This window comes from Staurois parvus, unplaced genomic scaffold (assembly GCF_062004578.1).
Source record: "Staurois parvus isolate SC_StPar_1 unplaced genomic scaffold, SC_StPar_1.0 ptg000746l, whole genome shotgun sequence".
NCBI lineage: Eukaryota > Metazoa > Chordata > Amphibia > Anura > Ranidae > Staurois > Staurois parvus.
In genome coordinates, this window is record NW_028318542.1 from 2,314,516 (window position 1) to 2,341,195 (window position 26,680).

Here is a 26,680-nt window from a genome sequence, read left to right on the forward strand (position 1 = left end):
AGTGGCTCAGCTGATAGGCCTGGTAGCATCCACCAACCCACAAGTGGTACAGGAGAGGATCTGAGGGAGTACACCTACACCCCCTGGGTGGATAGGGGAAGAAGCACTCTGGTGGAAAACCAGATTATCCTCCTGCCAGTGACTGTTCATCTCTTAAAGTGACAGGAATCAGATCCCTTGTTCCAGGATACCTCCAGATTGCTGGGTGAAGAGGAGCAATTCATCTGGGGTCTGGGGTGATGCACTAAGGAGATGCTAGCTAGCTCTCCAACAGAGACTATGCTGCAGAGAAGGCTTGTAAATAGTCCCAGGAAGTTGTCCTCAGTTTATCAGTACCCTTAGGCATCCTGTACATCTCTAACCCTATCCCAGTTCAAAACCCCTAAATAAAACAACAGAGCCAAAGCATGAGGACTGATTTCTGACTCTGAATGCAAGCTGTTGTTAAGATGTGTGCTGCCTGGCTGTGCAGCACTATAGGGGGACCCAAATCTTCCAGTGACTCCTAAGGGGGTAGTGCTACATTTAAATCATTCCACTGCACAAAAGAAAATCAACAAATAGCAGTGTCCAGAGCTGGCTCGGAAATTCATCCCAAAACTGACTGTTTAATGCTAACAGTAATTAACAATGTAAAAATATATGCTGGTGCCACATCCCTAATGTATTTGTAAATAGAAAAAAGACCTAAAAATGGGGACTTTTGAGGCACAGCATCAGTATAAAAACATTATTTATTGTATAGCAAAATCCAACATATATGATATGGTCCTATTTCACAACAACAATACTGAATCATATAAAAGATAGAAACTTTACAACATCAAAGAACAGCATATCTCTTCTCATATAATCCAGTTCTTTATGGACTTTGGGCTCAACACGTTTCATTGACTTGATCCACTTCTTCAGGAGCCATCACCATATAAATATTTTAACTGCTAATACAAACAAAGACAAAAACATAATTCATATTTCTCATTCTGATTTAATAAAGTATCATATCATGGGCACGCCGAGGGCCAGGGAGAGAAAAACCAAGGGACCAACCCTCTATGAACCCCAAAGGGGACGGTGGCATCCGAGTCGATTGATCGACTTCAGTACAACTAACCTGCCCATAGATGGATTGAATCCAGCTGGTCCCTGCTGAACCGGTCAAGTTTTGATCCTTCTATGGCTTTGTCTGTAGGTCCGGGAACTCACCAATCCATCTTGCATATTAGCTAATCTATTTATGCACTGCTTATTGGTTAGTTTTCATGATATAACAAATGTTCTTTTAGAGTATTTTTTTTCACAAAAATCTAATATTTTTGATCTATGTTACAGGAGTATACAGGGCCATCTTTAATATTGATTGGACCCTAGGCAAACATTTTTTGGGACTCCCCCCCCCCCCCCGCAATTTCGCTTTCAAATTAGACTGGACCCTTACCCATACTACCTCCATTATAATATAGTATCCCCCTTCTCCAGCATTACACAGAACCCCTCACTTATACTACCCCCACCATTACCCAGGACCTCCTCCCCATACCACCCCTATCATTACACAGTACCCCCCTCCCCCATACTACCACCGTCATCACACAGACAGAACTCCCCTCCACCATACTACCCCCTTCAGTACACAGGACCCCCTCCCTTCCCTCCTCAGATCTCTGCATTGCCCCCCCCCCCCCCAGCAATCTCACCTTGACACTGTCCAGAGGATGTCAGGTGAACACAAGCCACACCCTGCTGAACCTTAAGGCAAGGAAGTTCTTCAGAGGGCCAATGGTCTGTGGCTTGTCTGACAGACACTCCTCCCAGATAAGGTTTACCTTACTGAGCTGGCCAATCACCGCACAGGCTGCAGACATTACGCCCAACCAATCACCAGTGCTCCTAACATTCAATTCCACCCTCATCTCCTGAGCAATTGCCAAATCCACTTATCAACTGTTTGCCGGCAGTACAGGCTCAAGTGACAGCTCAGCTGCTTTGGGCCCCAGAACAATGACTGGGCCCGGGGCAGCTGACCCTTTTGCCCCATGTTAAAGACTGCCCAGGGGGTATATATGTATATACCATGAGAGATATCTAGTCACTTACTGCTGTGCCTTTGAGGCAGAAAAAGAAGAGAAATCCCAACAATCAATGGGACACAGACAAAAAAAAATGTAGTTCTTATTCACCTGAGATGAAGAAAAAAAAAGTTTTGGCTTTACATATACTTCATATCAATAATTATTAAAAAATACTAGTTTTTGTCAACAGGGTTGATGCTTAGTAATGGGGAGCGCTGGAGACAGCTGCGACGCTTCTCCCTCACTACACTGAGGAACTTCGGGATGGGGAAGAGAAGTGTTGAAGAACGGATCCAGGAGGAGTCTTGTTGCCTTAAAGAGGAGTTTAGAAAAAAAGCAGGTGAGTTTGAAATGCTCCACTGGTATTTACGTGACCTGTTTGGCTTCAAGCTTTAGAACAATTACCAAAAGGAAATGATCTGAGCCAAGCAACCAATAATACTGACATGCTGGCTTTTAAGAGATGGCTATATAAGTGTCACAATTTCCTTTTAATGGTCACTATGGACAACACAACATCTCCACTTTTGTGCTCATTTACACTAGTTTTCATGAATCAGTCTCACTAATGATTCACTTGATTCATAGATGGCATTTCATTTCCCCCTAGGTTCACCCTTCGACCCTACATACCTGGTGACCTTGGCAGTATCAAATGTTATCTGTTCCATTGTCTTTGGTCAACGTTTTGATTATAAGGACAAGAACTTTCTTTGTCTTTTTGCAATGTTGAAAAATGGATTCAGAATAAGAAACTCATACGTTGGTCAGGTAAAACATTTACTCTGTGCTCATGCAGCTTACATGTTCACTAATAAAGGTTATATCTTTAACTGAAAATCCCCCCCTTCCTTCTTTCCTTCTTCTTCTACATACCTCTTATATAGTCAGAACAATTAGTAAGGTCAGCAATGACAGCCTCAATTTTTGTCTGAAATAGGCTATCCTATTAACTGAAAATCCCCCCTTCCTTTCTTCTCTTTCTCCTTTCCTTCTTTCTTAGAGTTTTCCTAGAACTGAACTTTACTCTTTCAATCACCATTGACTATTTTTAATCTTTATGCTGCAAGTATATCATATTTAATTGTCTTAACCTTTTTTTTACATTTCTTCAGTTATTTTCAAGTTTCCATGCCTAGGCAAATGATATCATATATCTCAGGAGGGGGAGAGGGGTTTTCTCAGCAATGCGCACTACCTGCCTGCATGCAGAGCCATCTTTACTATTGATTGGTCCCTGGGCAAACATTTTTTTGAGAGGTGCACTATGTATGATGTGCAGGGTTGAGGGGTGCACTGTGTACGGAGTGCAGGGTTACACTGTGTATGGAGTGTGGGGTGGAGTGGTGCACTGTGTACAGAGTTCAGGGTAACACTGTGTATGGAGTGCAGGGTGGAGTGGTGCACTATGTATGGAGTGCAGGGTTGAGGCGTGTGCTGTGTATGGAGTTCAGGGTTACACTGGGTATGGAGTGCAGGGTTGAGGGGTGCACTGTGTATGGAGTTCAGGGTTACACTGTGTATGGAGTGCAGGGTTGAGGGGTGTGCTGTGTATGGAGTTCAGGGTTACACTGTGTATGGAGTGCATGGTTGAGGGGTGCGCTGTGTATGGAGTTCAAGGTTACACTGTGTATGGAGTGCAGGGTTGAGGGGTGTGCTGTATATGGAGTTCAGGGTTACACTGTGTATGGAGCGCAGGGTTGATGGGTGTGCTGTGTAGGGAGTTCAGGGTTACACTGTGTATGGAGTGCAGGTTTGAGGGGTGTACTGTGTACAGAGTTCAGGGTTACACTGTGTATGGAGTGCAGGGTGGAGTGGTGCACTATGTATGAAGTGCAGGGTTGAGGGGTGTGTTGTGTATGGAGTTCAAGGTTACACTGTGTATGGAGTGCAGGGTTGGGGGGTGTGCTGTGTATGGAGTTCAGGGTTACACTGTGTATGGAGTGCAGGGTGGAGTGGTGCACTATGTATGAAGTGCAGGGTTGAGGGGTGTGTTGTGTATGGAGTTCAAGGTTACACTGTGTATGGAGTGCAGGGTTGGGGGGTGTGCTGTGTATGGAGTTCAGGGTTACACTGTGTATGGAGTGCAGGGTGGAGTGGTGCACTATGTATGGAGTGCAGGGTTGAGGGGTGTGCTGTGTATGGAGTTCAGGGTTACACTGTGTATGGAGTGCATGGTTGAGGGGTGCGCTGTGTATGGAAGTCAAGGTTACACTGTGTATGGAGTGCATGGTTGAGGGGTGCGCTGTATACAGAGGTCAAGGTTACACTGTGTATGGAGTGCATGGTTGAGGGGTGCGCTGTATACAGAGGTCAAGGTTACACTGTGTATGGAGTGCATGGTTGAGGGGTGCACTGTGTACAGAGTTCAGGGTTGCACTGTGCATGGAGTGCAGTGTTGAGGGGTGTGCTGTGTACATAGTGCAGGGTTGAGGCGTGTGCTGTGTATGGAGTGCAGGGTTACGCTGTGTACGGATTGCAGGGTTGAGGGCTGTGCTGTGTACATCCAAGTTCCCCTCCACAAGTACAAAGCTCCCTTCCTAATAGATTTAATTTCAGAGCTCACCCACCAAAAACACACACACAGACACACACAGACACACACAGACACACACAAACACATAGAGACGCACACACACACAGACGCACACACACACAGACACACACAGACGCACGCACACACACAGACACATAGAGACGCACACACACAGACACACACAGACACATAGAGATGCACACACACATACACAGACACACACATACACACACACACATACACACACAGACACACACACACAGACACACACAGACACACACAGACACACACACACACAGAGACACACACAGACACATAAAGACGCACACAGACATACACACACACACACACAGACGCACACATACACAGACACACACAGACGCACACACACAGACACATAGAGACACACACACACACAGACACACACAAACACACACAGACGCACACACACAGACACAAACACACACATATACACACACACACACACACATGCACACACAATTTTCACAGTGGGGCAGCATAGGAATACTTACAGTGTGTCCATGCGGGCTGCTGGTGAGGTGGAGCTTTTGCCTGTGTGGCTTCCCCGCCCCCTTCCTCCTCTGCTGTCCAATGGAGATCGATGTGTAGAGCAGGGAGAGTTCTGAGCAGCCTCCGGGAGAGGAGTGCTGTCACTTGTAAATACAGAAGCAGTGTTTCTGTATTTACAAGTGACAGAAGTGAGCAGTTCTCGAGGTCGCAGAATTAAGGCTGAAAAAAACCCACCGGAGGGCAGCATGGGCTCAGAGGGCAGCTGCTTTGAGCCCCACAACAATGACTGGGTCCTGGGCAGCTGCCCTTTTTACCCTGCGTTAAAGACGGCCTTGGCTGCATGCCTGAGCTAAGGGCAGATGGATTTCAGGAAGTACAGGTTACATGAATCATCTGCCATTACTCAAGATGGCCACAGCTAGAATTGCTAAGGGGAGTTTTTCAAAGTGATTTCTCAGCAAAATAAAGCATGGAGATGGATGAGTGAATTTGGATATTAAAAATGAATTAAATAGCATTTTTGGTTTGTGGAGCTCAGATGCAGTGTAGTTCCCCTTTAAGAAGGTCAGCAATAGCAGGCTACATGCTTAATGAAGTGCTTCCTTTTAAATAATATGTCGACCCAAAATGTCATATTCCTGATATGTGCCTGCTTTACCATGTACTTGTATGAAAATGTATCATGTTCTCTGTGTGAAATACCTAGTGTTCCTTATGGTCCCTCTGCTTTCCCATTAAAAAACTGACCACTCCAAGCATGAGAGCACAGTATGGTCAGTTCTCTGGCTGTGCTAGGTGAACTCAACCTGCTCCCGTCCAATGATCAGAAATGTGTTGACACGGCCCCCCTGGGAAGGTCATTGTACAGCTGTTTCTCCTCCTACAGCTCTCTAAGATCCGTATGTAGCTGAGAATAGAGGGTATATGATCACTTATTAAAAAGTGGGAAAAAAAAGGTATTCACAATGTTTTTATATGTATGCACAAATTGGTTGTCTTTGGTTTATTTTTTTAAACTCAGTGGGTTGTTTTACAAGCTGATGGTTCACATATACTTTAACTTTTCATACTTCCCTTGCTCACTTTATTCTTTCTACTTCCTTCCTTTCCTCTTATTACTTCTTCCTTAATTGTGAAATGACATCAAGGGCCTGCATTGCAGGAAATTTCTGGGAATTGTATACCTCTCTAGAGCAGCCATTCTCAACCACGGTTGAAAATCCTAGGGTTCCTCCAGATGTTTCTTGGTGTTCCTTGAGCTGTGGCTATTTGACCTCCCATCTGATTGTCCTTTCAAAGATCCAAGTCCATCATTACTTAACAGAGGCACTAGAATGATGTTTAAAGCTGTATGTAGGGTGGCATTCTGAACACCACTACAAAGGGGTCAATCTTTCCACTGACCACCAATGTAAGGTGCATTTTCGTAATGACCCCCAATGGACTAATTCTAGCAGGGTTTCTCAGACACGTGAAAAGGATTCCTACGGGGTAAATAGGTTGAGAAAGACTGCTCTCGAGATTCAGGCTTTGGTGGATCAACATGATCAATGTTTGTATCTCTGTACCTATTTTATTATAAAGTATATTTTGGATATTCACATATATTTGAGGTCCCATGATGCAGTACATATAGTACCTGGAAACATACTTGGATTTGCTGAATACAATATCAGTATTATAATACTTAGACTCTTCTGTCTCATCTGAGGATTGCTTCTCAATGAATCAACACAATCAGCTTGCAATATTTGTTTGAGACCAACAATTACTTGGGAACCTCTAAACCTATTCTAAGCTATTCTAAGCTGCATGTTAATAAAGCGCAGTGATTTGCTTTACAAATGTTCCTTGAGTATCAAAGTCCAGAAGCAAATAAAAGTCTATTTATTTTAATGAATGATGGGGGCTGTATGGAGGATAGAGCTTGGTCACATGACCTGTCAAAACAATGTGTTGGCCTCTGCAGCATTATTACACTACACTGGAATCAGAATTCCTAAATAAAGTGTGTGTATGTAAACCGGAATTCATTAAATGAAGGGTTATTAGGTGTAACATTATGCCACTCCTGTACACTTGCTGTTGTAACTCATGGTGAACGTAACCCGCACTGCTGACCCTAAAATCAAAAACATAATAGGCAGCATCATACACCATACCCCCTCTGGCAGCTCTTTGTAGAACCTGGGTCATTCTCTTATTCTCTTTAGGCCTTCAGGTTGCCCACCTGAGGCCATGGCAGCAGGTGCCTGGGAGGACAATGTATCCTTTCCCAGGTTGGTTTATTCCTAACCAGGAAAGACCTAGAGCTCAGTGTGCCTAAAGAATAAATACCTTTTCCCATTATCCTCAAGGCCATTCTCCCTGTGAATGGTTGGATTGGCATTAATATTCCTGTTGTGTTCTGCCTATTCATCCATAACATTCCTAGGTTGCTTGGATACAGAGGAAGTCAGAGGCAGAATTCCCAGCACTTAAAAATACTAAGAACCTTACTGAATAATTGCAGCTCCTTGTTAGGCAGAGAGCTGAACTAAATTTCTCTAGCAGTCCTCCTATTAGGCACGGGAACAGACCTACAGGTGAAACTCCAAAAATTAGAATATCGTGCAAAAGTTCATTTATTTCAGTCATGCAACTTAAAAGGTGAATCTAATATATGAGATAGACTCATTACATGCAAAGCAAGATAGTTCAAGCTGTGATTTGTCATAATTGTAATGATTATGGCTTACAGCTCATGAAAACCCCAAATCCACAATCTCAGAAAATTAGAATACTGTGAAAAGGTGCAATATTCTCGGCTCCAAGTGTCCCACTCTAATCAGCTAATTAAGCCATAACACCTGCAAAGGGTTCCTGAGCCTTTAAATGGTCTCTCAGTCTGGTTCAGTAGGAATCACAATCATGGGAAAGACTGCTGACCTTACAGTGCAGAAAACCATCATTGACACCCTCCATAAGGAGGGAAAGCCTCACAGTCAATTCATGAAATTTCCTAGCTACTAAATATTCCACGATCAACTGTTAGTGCTATTATAACAAAGTGGAAGCAACTGGAAACAACAGGAACTCAGCCACGAAGTGGTACGCCATGTAAAATGACAGAACAGGGGCAGCGCATGCTGAAGAGCACAGTGCGCAGAAGTCACCAACTGTCTGCAGAGTCAATAGCTAAAGACCTCCAACTTTGTGTGGCCTTCAGATTAGAGCAACAGTGCATAGAGGGCTTCATGGAATGGGTTTCCATGGCCGAGCAGCTGCATCCAAGCCTTACATAACCAAGAGCAATGCAAAGTGTCAGATGCAGTGATGTAAAGCACGCCGCCACTGGACTCCAGAGCAGTGGAGATGTCTTCTCTGGAGTGATGAATCACGATTCTCTGTCTGGCAATCCGATGGACATGTCTGGGTTTAGCAGTTTCCAGGAGAACAGTACTTGCCTGACTTCATTGGGCCAAGTGTAAAGTTTGGTGGAGGGGAGATTATGGTGTGGGGTTGTTATTCAAGGGTTGGGCTTGGCCTCTTAGTTCCACTGAAGGAAACTCCTAAAGCGTCAGCACACCAAGACATTTTGGACAATTTCATGCTCCCAACTTTGTGGAAAAACTTAGAAAAGTCCATGGTGTCCAAAAAGCGTCCCTTTAGGTCAAATTTGGTTTTAGACTGGCTAGAGAACAGCGATAGTAAATCAGAACCACTTGCAGAATTGAGTGATAATGATTCGTGGGGAAATTCGTCATCAGACACTGAAAACAATTCTGCGACTTTGTTCAGCGATGTGAGAACTTGGCACTATATTTCAAATTTCAGTGTTTTTGGTTTGATTATATTATTGAATTAAATTTATTATTATTATATTGTTATTTTTTATGATTATTTATTAAATTATAATTTATGATTTCGTGTTTCAAGTTTTATCATACCCGGGATGTTTACTAGACTTGTTCGGACAGATTTCAGTGAGTTATTCCTAAATTACAGGCCTACAATAAAAAAACTACATACTTCCATACAAAAAAATGGTACCGCTTTCAGCACCAAAAATCTAAAATAATCATACCGCTAGGGAGGTTAACGTTGTCAGGCATACATACAAGCACGTGGGGGCCATACAAACTGCTGAATACCATACTGAGTTGCTGCAATGAAATTTCAGCAGAATGGACTAGCTTGCTGCCTAATTTTTTCACTTTGATTTTTGGAGTGTCTTTGAATTCAGCACTCTGTAGGTTGATCATTTTTATTTCCATCAAACGATGGGGCACCTTTACATTCCTAACACATCACCCAGTCCATATCAGTATAGATATCCAGCATAATATTTTTTCCCCATTGAGATCTGTGTTTTCAAAGTGTTCCATTATACATTATTTAACATGCATACACTTAACATGAAAAATACTGTATTTATCTGACACTAGAGCTACTTTAAAGATCACTAAATGTTAGCAGCTATTAGTATTAGAAGTTACTGTTTCTTAAATGCAAATGTTGCAATTGTTGCATTTTTTATTATATATTTTTTTATTTTTCTTTCCAAACATAGCTGCTCAATTCCTTTCCAAAAATTATGCATTTGTTACCAGGACCACACCATCAAGTGATTCAGAATTTCTTCACTCTGAATGAGTTTGTGATGGATAAAGTGAGAGAGCATCAGAAGACACTGGACCAAAACTGTCCCCGGGACTTCATAGATTGCTTCCTTATAAAAATGGAGCAGGCAAGTAAGAACTCGGTCACAACACTCTGGGTTTCTGGAAGACCTGCCCTGTTCTAGAGTACATGTAGGAAATAAAGCATATGTCAAGACAAAATAAAAAATTAAAATAAACAATATGGAGTACAGTACATCTCTGCAATACATGCATACTGTATCTACCTATGTTGTTTCTCTTTAAAGACCCTACAAGTACAGATAAATGCCTGTTGAGATGCACTCAGGTCCTAAATCCTGTTGTGAGCTGGCAACACAAACCATTTTTGTGGACTGAGTGGTGTCAGACGTGCCCAGTTGTCTTTTGCTAAACTACTTAAACCCTTCCACTCGTCAACGTAGACCTTTCTCTGTAGTTCAAAATAAGTACAGAGAGGGCAAATTAGGCTTCTTGAATTTCTGATATAATTAATGGGTATTTTATTTGCTCTCATTAAACAAATATAACAACATGAGCATATTCAAGCATACAAGAACATATTCCCCCATACCTCGAAGTAGGGGGTATGTCAATTCACTCCTACCAGCCAAATGGCACAGCAAGGGTGTTAACAGTAGGTGAGTATGAACTGGGGCTTTAGATTTAGCTTGAAATACCACTCAAAGCCAGGGATTCCATTTCCATGATCCACAGGTGAAGGTTTGCAGGCTGTCAGTATGCCCATCCAGAGCGCTGTGCACAGTAAATAGAGAAAACATTGCTTTCCCAACCAGCCACCATAATCTGCGTATGAGGATCAGCTTCAGCCTAAATGTCTCCTCCAAGAAACTATGCCCCCTGCTGCATTATCCCCACCCACCGGGGCTTAGTCATAGGTCCTATGGCTAAACTCACAGGTGGGCAGGGCAAAACGCATGAAGGAGGGGTAGGCAGGGTTTCTTGGCAAAGACATGTAGGCTCTATGTATGAGCTGGGGGTGCCATTAAAGTGAATCTGCTACTTTAATTTGTATATGCAAAGTATAAATAAGTAGGTACTTATATATTAATGTTTTAGTATTGGATGGAGTAAGAAAGGGTTAGAAATTCTGTCAGCTAGTTGTAATTTTTCACATTGAACTTGGAGTTGAACTCTCATTTAATGTATCTGATAATATTTTTAATTTAAAATGAGACTTCATCTAAAGGTAAAACCCCCCATGTCTTTTTTTTTTTTTTCTTTAAGGGAACCTTATATATACATTTTTCCTGCAGTCTTCTAGCTGGCCCATTGACATCATGGGCCCTGACTCTTCTTTCTAGGTTGCAGAGAGTGTCCTGGACTGAGTAGCACTCACATAATGAGATGTTGATGCCACTAGCTCCTGATGTACTGTGAGCCAAGCCTACATGATGATGCAACCTCAGAGGTTTGTAATGGACAGGCTTGGCTTGGAAATAGGCAAACTCACATGACTGTCATTTCTTCCTAAAGAGGACCGGCAGTGCTGGATGAAGCTGAAATCTGGGGACAACACTGGAGTATGAGGATAAATAAAGCTTGGCACATTTTTCTTTAAAAAGGGGAAAAACACAAGAATATAAAAATATAATAAGCTTTGGACTTAGCAAAAAGGAAAAAAAATGAAAAATATCTTTTAAACCGGTATCTAAGGGATCTGGTTTTAGCACCATGATAAAAAGGAACTTCAGCTAGAACCCAGTCCTTCTCAAAGTCACACCAGCCCAAGGTGGAAATTTAGTGTTGTTGCCATTGTAGAGAAAGTTAAGAGTACAACTATATATATTTGTTATATACTTTTATTTTTTTTTCTCTTAGGAGAAGGATAACCCTAAATCAGAGTTCTGCTTTCAAAACCTATTTGTCACCGTGATAAATATTTTCTTAGCTGGGACAGAAACAACAAGTACAACAATAAGACTCAGCTTTAGGATTTTGCTAAAGTACCCGGACATTTTAGGTAAGTGTGGCCAAAGGTTTTTTTCTCTTGAAAAATCATTTTCCTATTTTAATTGAAATGATGGTACCGTATATACTCGAGTATAGGCCGACCCGAATATAAGCCGAGGTACCTAATTTTACCACAAAAAACTGGGAAAAACTATTGACTCGAGTATAAGCCGAGGGTGGGAACACCAGTGGGAAGAATCGTGCCTCATCATTGGTGTCAGTGGGAGGAATAGTGCCCCATCATTGGTGTCAGTGGGAGGAATAGTGCCCCATCATTGGTATCAGTGGGAGGAATAGTGCCCCATCATTGGTATTGTAGGAGGAATAGTGCCCCATCATTGGTATCAGTGGGAGGAATAGTGCCCCAGCATTGGTGTCAGTGGGAGGAATAGTGCCCCATCATTGGTATCAGTGGGAGGAATAGTGCCCCATCATTGGTGTCAGTGGGAGGAATAGCGCCCCATCATTGGTGTCAGTGGGAGGAATAGTGCCCCATCATTGGTATCAGTGGCAGGAATAGTGCCCCATCATTAGTATCAGTGGGGGGAATAGCACCCCATTATTGGTGTCAGTGGAATAGTGCCCCATCTTTGGTGTCAGTGGGAGGAATAGTGTCCCATCATTGGTGTCAGTGGGAGGAATAGTGTCCCAACATTAGTGTCAGTGGGAGGAATAGTATCCCATCATTGGTATCAATGGGGGGGGGTGGAGGAATAGTGCCCCATCGTTGGTGTCAGTGGGGGGAGGAAAAGCGCCCCATCGTTGGTGTCAGTGGGGGGGAGGAATAGTATCCCATGATTGGTGTCAGTGGGGGGTGGAATAGTGCTCCATGATTGGTGTCAGTGGGGGGTGGAATAGTGCCCCATCATTGGTGTCAGTGGGGGGGGGAGGAATAGTGCCCAATCGTTGGTGTCAGTGGGGGGGAGGAAAAGTGCCCCATCGTTGGTGTCAGTGGGAGGAATAATGCCCCATCATTGGTATCAGTGACACCAATGATGGGGCACTATTCCTCCCACTGACACTTGCTGACCCCTGTTCCAGTATGGTGCTGCTGCAGCCAGTAATGTGGTTGCAGCAGCACCTAAGCACGGCACACTTACCTGCATCTCCTTCACTCTATTTTCGCGGGGCCGCTCAGCTCCGCCTCCTCGCCGGTGATTGGCCGCCTGTGTGCCTTTCCAAAGCTACAGTTCTGGCGGCCAATCACCGGTGAGAAGGCGGAGCCGAGCAGCCGCGCGAACATCCAGTGGACGAACCGAATGAAGGAGCAGCCGCGCTTCCTGGACCGGATCGTCGTGGGACCGGAGCCAGGTAAGAGACAGCAGCCCCCTGCAGACGTTGACTCGAGTATAAGCCGAGCGGGCCGTTTTTCAGCACAAAAAATGTGCTGAAAAACTCGGCTTATACTCGAGTATATACGGTACTTTAAGGTTTTGGTGCATTTGACAAAATGGGCAACATTATGGGATTCTGTTGATTCAGCCATAAGTATAAAGCCAAATTAAATTACCAGAGTTCAATCATTTAACTGGGGTTCAACACTTATATAAATAAGACAACTGTACTTCAGTTTAAATGAACTAGAAGCAATCTCCCTTGGCCTTAGCATCAATAAGGGTTCATGTTGAAGGATGTTCTTTCTATTAAAAAACAAATGCATGTGGTTAAATGTAAAACAGAAGAAAAGACTGCTTTTGACCTGCTTTGCATGCAGTTCAAACGCACCTCAATAGAACATGCTGTGTCTAAAGAAATACAGCACTAGGGTTGGGCTTGATGTTCGAGTCGAATATAAGTGTTCGACAAACACAAGAACAGTAAGGGCTGTTCGCCCGCCATGCCCCACAATGCACCGCGCCCTGACAGTGCATTGTGATTGGCAAAAGCAATACACCTGACCACAGGTCAGGTGCAATAACTGCAAAATACTTCAGTGCAATTATATGAATGGTCCCACCTCCAATATGATGCTGCTGCTGACACTAATTGTGTTCCCACATATACAGATAAACTTTACCAAACAAGTGCCACACAATATTAATGTACTATACACAGTGCTGCAAATTTATATAGTGCATACTACAGTATATGTGCAGTGCAAATATCACCTATTCAATATAATCATCTGACATAAATAAATAGAGATGAGCGAATTTTTCAAAAATTCGATTCGGCTGATTCGGCGAATTCCAGGATGAAATTTGATTCGATGCGAATTAATTCGCTACGAAGTTAACTTATAAAAAGGGTTTCTAGGCTTCAGAGAGCCTTTAAATTAGTGCAGAACACTGTACCTTTAATTTAAATGCCCTTGGAGATGAGGAAGGAGAAGGATGAGAAGAAGGAGAAGGAGAAGGATGAGAAGAAGGAGAAGGAGAAGGATGAGAAGAAGGAGAAGGATGAGAAGAAGGAGAAGGATGAGAAGAAGGAGAAGGATGAGAAGAAGGAGAAGGAGAAGGATGAGAAGAAGGAGAAGGAGAAGGATGAGAAGAAGGAGAAGGAGAAGGATGAGAAGAAGGAGAAGGATGAGAAGAAGGAGAAGGATGAGAAGAAGGAGAAGGATGAGAAGAAGGAGAAGGATGAGAAGAAGGATGAGAAGAAGGATGAGAAGAAGGAGAAGGATGAGAAGAAGGATGAGAAGAAGGAGAAGGATGAGAAGAAGGATGAGAAGAAGGAGAAGGATGAGAAGAAGGAGAAGGAGAAGGATGAGAAGAAGGAGAAGGATGAGAAGAAGGAGAAGGATGAGAAGAAGGATGAGAAGAAGGATGAGAAGAAGGAGAAGGATGAGAAGAAGGACAGTTCTGTGACAGTTTCTGTCTATTTCTGACAGTTCTGTGACATTCACTCCATACAGTGGTTTCAACCGCTGTATGGAGGGAATGTCCCAGAACTGTCAGAAATAGTCTATTTCTGACAGTTCTGGGACATGTATGGAGTGAATGTCCCAGAACTGTCAGAAATAGTCTATTTCTGACAGTTCTGGGACATTCACTCCATACAGCGGTTTCAACCGCTGTATGGAGGGAATGTCCCAGAACTGTCATAAATAGTCTATTTCTGACAGTTCTGGGACATTCACTCCATACAGCGGTTGAAACATTGTATCTATTTGTTTCCATAAATGACATTCTGCAGATACACTTAGAGGAGCTCTGCAGATACACTTTTTGCCGGCTTGGAATTATTCTTATTTTCATCCTACTTCTTCTTCTTCTTCTTCTTCTTCATCCTCATCCTCTTCTTCTTCTTCTGAGGATGAGGATGAAGAAGAAGAAGAAGAAGTAGGATGAAAATAAGATTAATTCCAAGCCGGCAAAAAGTGTATCTGCAGAGCTCCTCTAAGTGTATCAGCAGAGCTCCTCTAAGTGTATCTGCAGAATAGAGGAACTCTGCACATACACTTTTTGCCGGCTTGGAATTATTCTTATTTTCATCCTACTTCTTCTTCTTCTTCTTCTTCTTCATCCTCATCCTCATCCTCTTCTTCTTCTTCTGAGGATGAGGATGAAGAAGAAGAAGAAGAAGAAGAAGTAGGATGAAAATAAGATTAATTCCAAGCCGGCAAAAAGTGTATCTGCAGAGCTCCTCTAAGTGTATCTGCAGAGCTCCTCTAAGTGTATCTGCAGAATAGAGGAACTCTGCACATACACTTTTTGCCGGCTTGGAATTATTCTTATTTTCATCCTACTTCTTCTTCTTCTTCTTCTTCTTCATCCTCATCCTCTTCTTCTTCTTCTGTGGATGAAGAAGAAGAAGAAGTAGGATGAAAATAAGATTAATTCCAAGCCGGCAAAAAGTGTATCTGCAGAGCTCCTCTAAGTGTATCTGCAGAGCTCCTCTAAGTGTATCTGCAGAATAGAGGAGCTCTGCACATACACTTTTTGCCGGCTTGGAATTATTCTTATTTTCATCCTACTTCTTCTTCTTCTTCTTCATCATCCTCATCCTCTTCTTCTTCTTCTGAGGATGAGGATGAAGAAGAAGAAGAAGAAGTAGGATGAAAATAAGAATTCCAAACCGGCAAAAAGTGTATGTGCAGAGTTCCTCTATTTCTGACAGTTCTCTGACAGCTTCTTCACATGTACAGCGGTTGAAACATCTGTATCCTAAATGGAAACTAATAGATACAATGTTTCAACCGCTGTACATGTGTTCCTTCTGTCAGAGAACTGTCAGAAATAGCGGAGCTCACTGCAGGGACACTTTTGCCGGCTGATCGGGAAATATTCGATTCGCGCACCCGAAGTAGGCAAAATTTCGGATTCGACGCGAATCGAATATTTCCTGAAATTCGTATCGAATTCCGGTTTGCCTGGTTCGATTCGCTCATCTCTATAAATAAACTCCCACATCACTCCTTATAAAGTGCATATAATAACCAAGTGCCAAATATCACATATACAGTGTGATCAGCTTGCAATATATGACTCCCACATGGTGAACCAAGTCCTTGTTAAATGTGAAAATTCCTTTTTAAAAATCAATATATTCTTTTAGATATTTGTGCAACTTCCTGCCATGTTGAAAATCACCCTTGTGCAGGGGCGGACTGACAACTCATGGGGCCCCCGGGCAATAGGGGATCATGGGGCCCCTGTGTCCTTGCCCAAACTCAAAAAAGCCTATGAAAATGGTACCAGGGCATCTCATGGGGCCCCCTACTGACCCCAGGCCCTCGTGCAGTGCCCGAGTTTCCAAATGGTCAGTCCGCCCCTGCCCTTGTGTATTCCTCCTCCACCAGCACACATATACTGTATATTCTCACCTCCTGGATTCGACCTATAGGTTTTTAGGTCAAAAAGCACCTTTCCCTTATAACCCGGTAGGTATATTTTTCTTTATCTCTCCAACCTCCAATCTCCTCCACACTCTAATCCAGGTTGGTCTTCCTATTCCTTATACAGCATATCCTCCAAAAATCCATAAAGAATGCACATCATAGTGTATTACTTGTATCCATCAACACATATTAAAAGGTAAGTACACTCACATAAAAAGTGCCCAACTGGGACACTACAGTTGAACGGCTTCCCAAATTTCAACTCCGGCCTCCCAAAATGGTGGTTTGCAAACTTCCGGTAGTGTGGCTTGATGTCATCGGCCTACCCTACGCGTTACGTCACAGCACGTGATGTTTATCATTGTGCGGCACTGGTTTGGTAAAGGTCAGGTGCAATGCTTTAGTCAATCACAGCACATCATGATGTCACAAGGGGGTGGGGCCACTCAGTGATGTCAACTGGGTGACCCCACCCCTTGTGACATCATCACGTTATTTAAGATCTGTCAGGTCTGCACAGCTGTCAAACGGCGGGAGCCAGCGTTGAGAGAGGAGCGTTTTTTTCTTTTACTTCGGCAGTGGTGACGGGCATCGTGATTGACATTGGATCTATTTTGGGGGACTTTTTCATTTTTGTTTTTAATAAAGGACTTGTCAAAGACTGTCTACTGTCATTTTTTTGCACTACATTTTTTATTGTTTGTGAATGAGTAGTGGTACCATGAACCCCATACTCAGTCACATAGGGGGAGCAAGGATCTGGGTGCCCCCTTGTTAAAGGGGGCTTCCAAAATCCGATAAGCCTCCCACCCACAGATCCCCAGAAGATGGGGAAGAGGCCTTTGTCCCCATCAACATGGGGACAAGGTGCCCCAAAGCACCCCCTCCCATGTTGAGGACATGTGGCCTGGTATGGTTCAGGAGGGGGGGGCTTGCTCATTTTTCTATTTCCTGACCTGCCAGGCTGCATGCCCAGATAAGGGTCTGGTAAGGATTTTGGAGAGGACTTCATGCTATTTTTTTTCTTAATTTTGGTATGGGAGTTCCCCCCATAATCCATACCTCCATACCAGACCCGAAGAATTTGGTATGGATGGGGAGGGGGGACCCCACGCCGCTTTTTTAATTGCCGGCAATTCTTTTTACATTGCTGACAGCTGAAACAATAAAGCATGTTTTCACTACTAAAATACCGCATGACATAATCATATAACTCATGCAGTATTTTAGTAGCTATGTGGTGTTTTACCGCATACTGGGATGCATTAAGATACCGCTTAGCGAATTGTCCTGTTTCGAAGTTCGGAACTTTCTTTAGGTTTGATTGTTGGACCATGAACCGAACAGGGTGGCGTTCGGCCCATCACTACATAACACAACACAAAACAAGTCAAATTCAATTCAAGTGATTCCAACCACATATCAAATGCAGGAAAACCCTGCCCATTGACTGGGGCCCTAAGAATACATTACTATAACAGTGTTCCTTAGCTGCCTCTATAATGCCACAACCAATGCAGGTATTTACCAATTATATAGAAAAAATATATATTTAATAAAGTAGGAAACTCTGGAATACAACACCCTGTTCCAAATTATTATGCAAATGATATTTTTCTCATTTACCTAAATAATTGATGTAAATAACAGTCAGCATAATTCTCATGTTATCAACTATTAAGAGTACAATTCACATTTTATTGAACAAACCTCCTAATGATAACAGGCTTTTTTTTAAACATAAAAAACTTACAATGCACTGTTCCAAATTATTACGCAAAGTAAATTTCAAAACACTTTATAGGTTGTAAAGAACTGAAAATTGTCATTTGTTGTGTTTGCAGCATATTTACTGAAATCAAAAGCTATTTCAATCAAACTTTTAACAACATTTTAACAGGTCACGTTACATTTTAACATAGGACCCCTTATTTGATAGCAGCTTCACAAGTCTTGCATCCATTGAACTTGTGAGTTTTTGGACAGTTTCTGCTTGAATTTGTTTGCAAGATGTCAAAATAGCCTCCCAGGGCTGCTGTTTGGATATAAACTGCCTCCCACCCTCATAGAGCTTTTGCTTGAGGATGCTCCAAAGGTTCGCAATAGCATTGAGGTCAGGGGAGGATGGAGGCCACACCATGACTTTCTCTCCTTTTATCCCCATAGCAGCCATTGATGCAGAGGTATTCTTTGCAGCATGAGATGGTGCATTGTCATGCATGAAGATGATTTTATTACGGAAAGCATAGCTCTTCTTCTGTACCAGGGAAGAAAGTGGTCAGTCATAAACTCCACATACTTTGCAGAGGTCATCTTTACACCTTTACCCTAAAGGGGCCGAAAGCTATGTTGCCATGATTCCGGCCCAAAACATGACTCCACCACCGCCTTGCTGATGTCGCAGCCTTGTTGGAACAGGGTGGCCGTCCACCAACCATCCATTACTCCATCCATCTGGACCATCAAGGGTTGCACGGCACTCATCAGTGAACAGGACTGTTTGAAAATTAGTTTTTATGTATTCTTCTGCCCAATGCAGCCGTTTCTGCTTGTGAGCATTGGTTAGTGGTGGCCGAATAGAAGTTTTATGCACAGTTGCAATACTCTGGAGGACTCTACACCTTGATGCCCGTGGGATTCCAGAGGCACCAGCAGCTTCAAATATCTGTTTGCTGCTATGTAATGGTATTTTAGCAGCTGCTCTTTTGATCCGACGCATGGATCTGGCAGAAATCTTCCTCAATGTGCCTTTATCTGCACGAACCCGTCTGTGCTCTGAATCAGCCGCAAATCTCTTAATAGTGCGATGATCACGCTTAAGTTTTCATGAAATATCTAATGTTTTCATACCTCGTCCAAGGCATTGAACTATTTCACTCTTTTCGGCAGCAGAGAGATCCTTTTTCTTCCCCATATTGCTTGAAAATGGTGCTCTGCTTAATAATGTGGAACACCCTCCTTTAGTAGTTTTTCCTTAAACTGGGCTCACCGGCCAATCTAATTATCACAGGTGTCTGAGATTGTTTTCAGCGATCAAAAGAGCCCTGAGACACAATGCCATCCATGAGTTAAACTGAAAAACAAAATATTTAATCTTTGTGACACTTAAATAGAATTTGCATAATAATTTGGAACAGGGTGTATATAAACCAGCCTATTGCTGCATGTTTTTGGCCAGTGACATGGTCAACAAGGTTTTAAAAATGGTTTAAAAAAATAATCAAACCTCTCTACTCAGCTAAGGTGCAGGAAGAAATTGACCATGTGATTGGTCAGAACCGCTGTCCTTCTGTGGAGGATCGAAGGAAGATGCCATATACAGACGCAGTGATCCATGAAACACAAAGAATAGCAGATGTCTTGCCTATGAGTGTACCACATGCAACTGCTGAGACTATCGTGTTCCGAGGCTACACCATCCCTAAGGTTACAAAAATGTTATATCTTTGTACCACAAGCTGCACTGTGTGTAACCACGTGAGGTCTGGGTTTTGTGACAGTCAAAGATCTGGGATCTGCATTGGGACAACTTGCAAACAAGTAAAGCTGAACTCCAGAAAAACCGCTTAATACATACAGTAGATGAAATATATATAAGGGAGCTGTTTTACCTGTCAAAGAATGTGTAAATTCTGTCCAGCCAGTTCTGAAATGTGCAAGGCTCTGCCATACAGCACAGTCCTGTATGGCAGAGGAGGGGACCTAAGCTTTCTCTCCTGCAGCTTAGAAACACCTCGCCACATTTTCTATACCTGAAAGCATAATTTCCATATCCTACAGCATGATCACGTGTATATCTTGCAAGCAATTTAAAAATTGCAAATCTTTGTTTTTTGGGGGTGGGGGGAACAGACAGTGAAACTTTTTTTTTTACCGTTAGCTGGCTGTAAAGGTAAAAAGTTTTTAACCTTAATGTATTCTCTGCATTAATGTACAAAACCTTTTATTACTAGCTCCCCTCCTGCACCTCTTAAATACTCACCTGAGTCCATTCTCAATCCAGTGCTGGGCACATCTGCAGCAGCTCTGCCCCCCCTTTTCCCCTGTTTCACAGGCTTGGCTGTGAGCAGTGGGAGCCATTGGCTCCTGCTGCTGTCAGTCAAACCCTGTGACCAAAGATCCATTATCTCCTGCGCTCAAAGACTCAGATCAAACTGGCGTTAGTAACAAGCAGCGTGTTCATCCGCTGGTGATCAGAGGTTGTGCAGCGCTATCATGAAGCTGGGGAAGCTTGATAAAACTGTAGAAGAAGATGAAAGAAAGAGCGCGAAAACCTTGCGCATTACCTCAATAAATAGTGACTAATTTTATTATTAAGGAAATATACTCACAAAGTGATGGTATAACAGGCATAAGTAACCATAATCCACACAGGGTTACAGGTGAATCCAAAAGGGGGGGGGGAATGAAGGCTAACGCGATTCAAAGGGTGATCCCTAAACAGGCTGAACTGCTGTAATACTGACACTCAGTGGCTGAATGTCTCCTTGCCATGTGAACTCTGCCATACTGAAGTCCCTATCTGCTCAACCCAGCTCTGATGAAGAAGGGAGCACCCTTCAAAACGCATTAGCCTTCATTCCCCTTCCCCCCCCCTTTTGGATTTACCTGTAACCCTGTGTGGATTATGGTTACTTATGCCTGTTAAACCATCACTTTGTGAGTATATTTCCTTAATAATAAAATTAGTCACTATTTATTGAGGTAATGCGCAAGGTTTGTGCGCTCTTTCTTTCATCTTCTTCTACAGTCAAAACCTGTGAGCATAATGAAGAAGGGCAGGGTCGAGCCAGACTGTGTGTCTGAATAGTGACTTCCTATGTGGCACTAGGTGGGGGGGAGGAGCCTGGGGCACCCGTGGGATACCCCAGAAGAGGAGGAATGGGGCTGCTCTTTGCAAAACTGTTGCATGAAGCAGGTAAGTATGACATGTTTATTTTTTTAATGAAAAAAATATAAAGCTTCACAATCACATTATTGCATAGAATGCATTAAAGTGGAAAAACCTTTTGAGGTTAGAACCACTTTAATGTTACTGATTATCAAAAAATCTTTATATGATAGATTTTTCACAAATTTGACAAACAATGTCTGTAGGTAGCCTAAAGCTTAGCACCACACATTTACAATTGGATTGTGCAATCTCCTTTAGGTCTACCAACAAGTATGTAATGCAAGATCCTATCCAGATACAAATAATTGGATAGATAAGGTAGGCCCTCATATTACATCCAAAACGTGTACATCTCACCCTCACTGCTACCATCTCCCTACTACTGCTCTCATCACCTCCTGCTGATACTTTACTCTCCTGATGACCCAAACACCAGGACTGGAAGGCATATACACTCATGTACATCCCACTCCCATCTTATTTTCCTCACCCTTCTTCTTCTCCTAACATCTGGGGATATCTTCCCAAACCCTGATCCTCCAGTATCTCACCCCCACACCAGGCATCCTCTTTCTTCTGGGAATAGCCGCAATCCCCTCAACTTAATATCAGGCCCGTGCTCCCAAAAACCATCCTCCCTTTTTCATGTGCGCTCTGGAATGCCTGCTCTCTCTGTAATAAGCTCACCTCTGTCCATGACCTTTTTGTCTCCGGCTGTTTTCTCCCATTTCTCTGAGGATTGCAGTGATCTATTGGCCTCCTGGACCGGTGTCCTGCTTTCTTGATGATTTCTCTGCATGGCTACCCTACTTTCTCTCCTCTGAACTACCCACTATCATTCTCGGAAATTTTAACATCCCTATTAATGTCAACAACCCGGCTACATCCCAACTCTTCAACTTAACCTCATCTTTTGCATTAGCACAATGTATACAGTCCTCCACTCACTCTGATGGGAATACATTAGACCTTGTTTTCTCCCATCTTTGCACTCCCTACAACCTCACAAACCCCCTCTTTCCTCTCTCTGATCACAATCTCATCACCTTCACAGTGTCCTCGTCTTCAAACACCTATCCCTCCAAGCAGCAAACCATTACCCGCAGAAACCTTCGCAACTTGAACCCTGCTCCTTTCCACTCTGCAACTGACCAACTCTATTACAGAATCTCTCCCCTATCCTGCCCTGATCTGGCCACTGCTGTCTACAACAGTTCACTTTCATCCACATTAGACTCACTTGCTCCACTAACAACATGAAGCATCAGGCCCCGACCATTACAACCTTGGCAGACTGACGACACCAGAAATCTTAAACTACATAGTCGTGCTCTGGAGCGATTGTGGCGTAAAACCAAATCTCAACAAGCATTCACCCGATATAAATCTGCCTTCTTAACATACAATTCCTTTATTCATGTTGCCAAACAAGCCTACTTTGTCACTCTTATTAATACCTTGTTATCCAGTCGTCATCGTCTCTTCTCTACTTTTAACTCTCTACTTTCTCCACCTTCAGCTCCACCCAATACCTCACTCACTGCTCACGAGATTGCAAATCATTTAAAAAACAAGATTGACGCAATTTGTAGAGGCATCGCCACTGCACAGACATCCATCCCACTTAGCATACCTTATACTAAACCTCCCTCAACACTTTCCTCTTTAGACCTTGCTACTACCGAAGAGGTCACTAAGGTTTTCTCAGAAGCCCGTCTCACTACCTACCCCCTGGATCCTGTCCACTCACAACTACTACGGTCACCCTCTTCTTCCATCCTATGCTCCCTCACTCATATCTTCAATATTTCCCTCTCTAACGGTGCCTTCCCCTCCCCTCTAAAGCATGCACACATCACTCCCATACTTAAAAAGCCCTACCTGGACCCCACCAACCTGAACAACTTAATACCCATCTCCCTGCTGCCATTTACCTCTAAACTCCTAGAACGCTTAGTCTACAATCGCCTGAGCTCCTACCTCACTGACAACAACCTTCTTGACCCTTTATAGTCTGGCTTTCGATCACTACACTCCACTGAAACTGCCCTACTAAAACTCACTAATGATCTACTAACTGCTAAAACCAATGGCCACTACTCCATACTCTTACTACTTGACCTCTCTGCAGCTTTTGGAACGGTTGACCATCCCCTCCTCCTCAAAAAACTCCACTCTCTTGGCCTCAGAGACTCTGAGGCCAAGTTCTCCTCCTACCTTTGGCAGCGCTCCTTCAGCTTTACCTACAACACTGCCTCCTCCTCTTCACTCCCTCTTTCTGTAGGGGTCCCTCAAGGTTCTGTCCTTGGACCCCTTCTCTTCTCCATCTACACCTCCTCCTGTGGTCACTTGATAAACTCCCATGGCTTTAAGTACCATCTCTATGCTGATGACACACAAATCTATCTTTCTACCCCTCACCTCACCCTTTCGGTCTCCTCTCGCATTACTAACCTACTAAGTGACATATCGGCATGGATGTCACTCCACTTCCTCAAACTCAATCTTTCCAAAACTGAGCTCTTCTCCATCAAGATCAATAATACAATCATCAGTCCCTCCCCTCATGCCAGGGTGCTAGGTGTAATCCTAGACTCCCATCTGTCCAAATCTTGTAGACTTCACCTCCACAACATCTCCAAGATACACCCGTTCCTAACCTCGGAAACCACTAAGCAACTTATTCACTCCCTTGTTATATCTCGCCTTGACTATTGTCCCTCCCTCTTCATTGGCCTACCTAATCGCAGGCTATCCCCTCTTCAGTCTATCAATGGGGTTGGGAGGGGCTAGGAGGGCAATGGGGATAGGATGACAGGATGGGCGACAGAGTGGATAAAGCCTGACTCCAGTGTAAGCTGCTCTCCCTGCTCTCAATTTATCACTATACCAGGCTACCAGTGGCTGTAGAGGGTAGAAGATAGAGGGATATAGTCGCTCTCCACACTGTCCGAGTTGGTCATGGTTTCTGGGGAAGAATATGCTCCTCTGGCAGCTGCACACGCAGACTCCACGTCCTTTTCCTGCTCAAGCTCCCTGTGATGGTGGCCCTGACTGGGACACCCTCACCCCACATTATTTCCACTTGCCAAATGTGAGCAGGCAGTTTGAGCCTATGGCAGGTTAGGGAAAGAAACCTGCTGGTTAGGGACAGTGCTTAGTGCAGGAAAAGGTTCCTGGTGAGTAGGGGCAGCATTATGGACACTGTGGACCCTGTAGAACCATCCAAGGATCTCCTCCAGTGGGCTAGTGCCACCTGGTTATACAGCATACCACCACTCCTCCAGCAGAAGCCATCCTTCAGAAACGATACAGTGTAATGCAGTACTGCCAAAAAATTACTATAAAGCTTACTGTTTACTAAATGTGCGCATAGTTCCTCCGCGGGATGACAGGGGACCTGTGGTCTCAGGCAAATTTGCAGAGCTGGATCAGTGGTCCCCTGCACCCTGGAATGGCAGCAGCGACGGACCTGGAAGGGGTCTTCAGTAAGTATGTCTTACTTCATAGGGAAAAGCCTGGTAGGAATAATTAGGGGTTAGAGGGAGGCATGGAAGGGAAGGGGGCATATTTAGTGTGCAATAGGGTTTAGCAAGCAGTTAACCCTTGCATTGTGTGTAGGGGGCCCAATGTAAAGGTATTTTTTTAAATACCAGTGTTCAGCTGCATATTTTTTAATGGGAGCCATAGTTTTATTTAACTAATTTGAAAACTGTTTTACATATTTTTGCTATTATTATTTTTTTCTCATTATTAACAAGATTGCTATCTTAATGTTTCATCTTTTTGAAGGGCACCACTATTTTTCCACTTCTGACCTCTGTACTGAAGGATCCAAAACAGTTTCAGAACCCGCACAAATTTGACCCAAATAATTTTCTAGATGAGAAGGGGGGATTCTGGAAAAAGGAGGCATTCATACCATTTTCTACAGGTAAATAGAAGGAGTGGATGGATGGATTGTAACGAGATTTTTCTCATATCAGATCTCATATCAGTCAACATCATGACTGCCCTGGTTTTTCTGTTGCCCATAGGGAAGAGAATGTGCATTGGGGAAGGATTGGCAAAAATGGAGCTCTTCCTATTTATTACTACTATCCTGCAAAATTTTCACCTAAAATCTGATGAGGATCCTTCAGATATTGACATCTCTCCTCTGCCCAACAGTAACAGTACCATTCATCAGCCTTATGATATATGTTTGGTTCCCAGATAAACTCATCTTCTGTTAGATTGGCGAAGTCCAAGACTGAGAAGATCATTATTCAAGATGCTTCTATTTACAGCAATGTAGGTCAAACTTCTCACTGCAGCTTAAACATTCAGAGCTCGGACTGCAATCAGGTGCACTGGGTGAATATCCTGTTGTCAGTTATACGTGGACTGTGGAAGGAAGGATCATCTGTTCTTACTACATGAACACCTACCATGCAATCTAATTATTAGCAGCCTGGAATCATAAATGTCTCTAGCTTGAGAATTAAAGTAGATTATGCAAAATGTTTCTAGTTTTTTTTTCTTATATTATAACAAATTTTTTGCTTTGCATAAATCAGGGAAGGGTTAGCTCCCTTGTTTAGTTTTTATTGCTAACCAGTTGAACTACTGCTCACCAGGGATTTTTAAGTGGTACCGATCAACACTCAATAAATAAAATTCAATAAAAACATCATTATACTGTACACAATTTTTTTAAACTAGGGCTTCCGGCACCTCCAGCACTGAATGCATGTAATGGCAAGTGTTGTTGGAGGGTCTATTGATGCTAGTTGCTGGGTGATCTATTGTTGCTGGGGAGTCTTATGTTACTGGAGCTGGGGTCAATTGGTGCTGTTAGTGCGCACTAAATATAACCCCCTCCCTTCCATACCTCCCTCTAACCCCTAACCATTCCTACTAGGCTTTTTCCTATGAAGTAAGACATACTTACCGAAGATACCTTCCAGGTCCATCGCCACTGCCATTCCCAGGTGCAGGGAACCACTGATCCAGCTCTGCAAATCTGCCTGAGACCACAGGTCTCCCTGCCATCCCTTTGAGGTGACAAGATTACTCCCCACTGTAGGTGGGGCCTGTATAAGTTACCCACTTGGGAGGAACTACACTCGCACTTAGTAAAAAGTAAGCTTTATAGTAATTATTTGGCAGTACTGCATTACACTGTATCGTTTCTGGAGGACTTCTGCTGGAGGAGTGGTGGTATGCTGTATTACTAGGCAGAACTAGCCCACTGAAGGAGATCTTCAGATG

At 43.3% G+C, this 26,680-nt stretch overlaps 1 protein-coding gene across 1 annotated transcript in view; it reads left to right on the top strand.

Annotated features, from left to right (window-relative positions):
• The window catches only part of LOC149445110 (cytochrome P450 2C8-like), a 31,151-nt gene extending 5,365 nt beyond the window's left edge, over positions 1–25,786 (top strand). Inside the window, exons 3-9 of the mRNA XM_089654166.1 lie at positions 2,263–2,412; positions 2,683–2,843; positions 9,692–9,868; positions 11,622–11,763; positions 19,772–19,959; positions 25,220–25,361; positions 25,465–25,786. Coding sequence (XP_089510292.1) covers positions 2,263–2,412; positions 2,683–2,843; positions 9,692–9,868; positions 11,622–11,763; positions 19,772–19,959; positions 25,220–25,361; positions 25,465–25,646 — 1,142 coding nt within the window. The 3' untranslated portion in view covers positions 25,647–25,786. The remainder of the gene's footprint in view (positions 1–2,262; positions 2,413–2,682; positions 2,844–9,691; positions 9,869–11,621; positions 11,764–19,771; positions 19,960–25,219; positions 25,362–25,464) is intronic.
• The last annotated feature ends 894 nt before the right edge of the window (positions 25,787–26,680 follow it).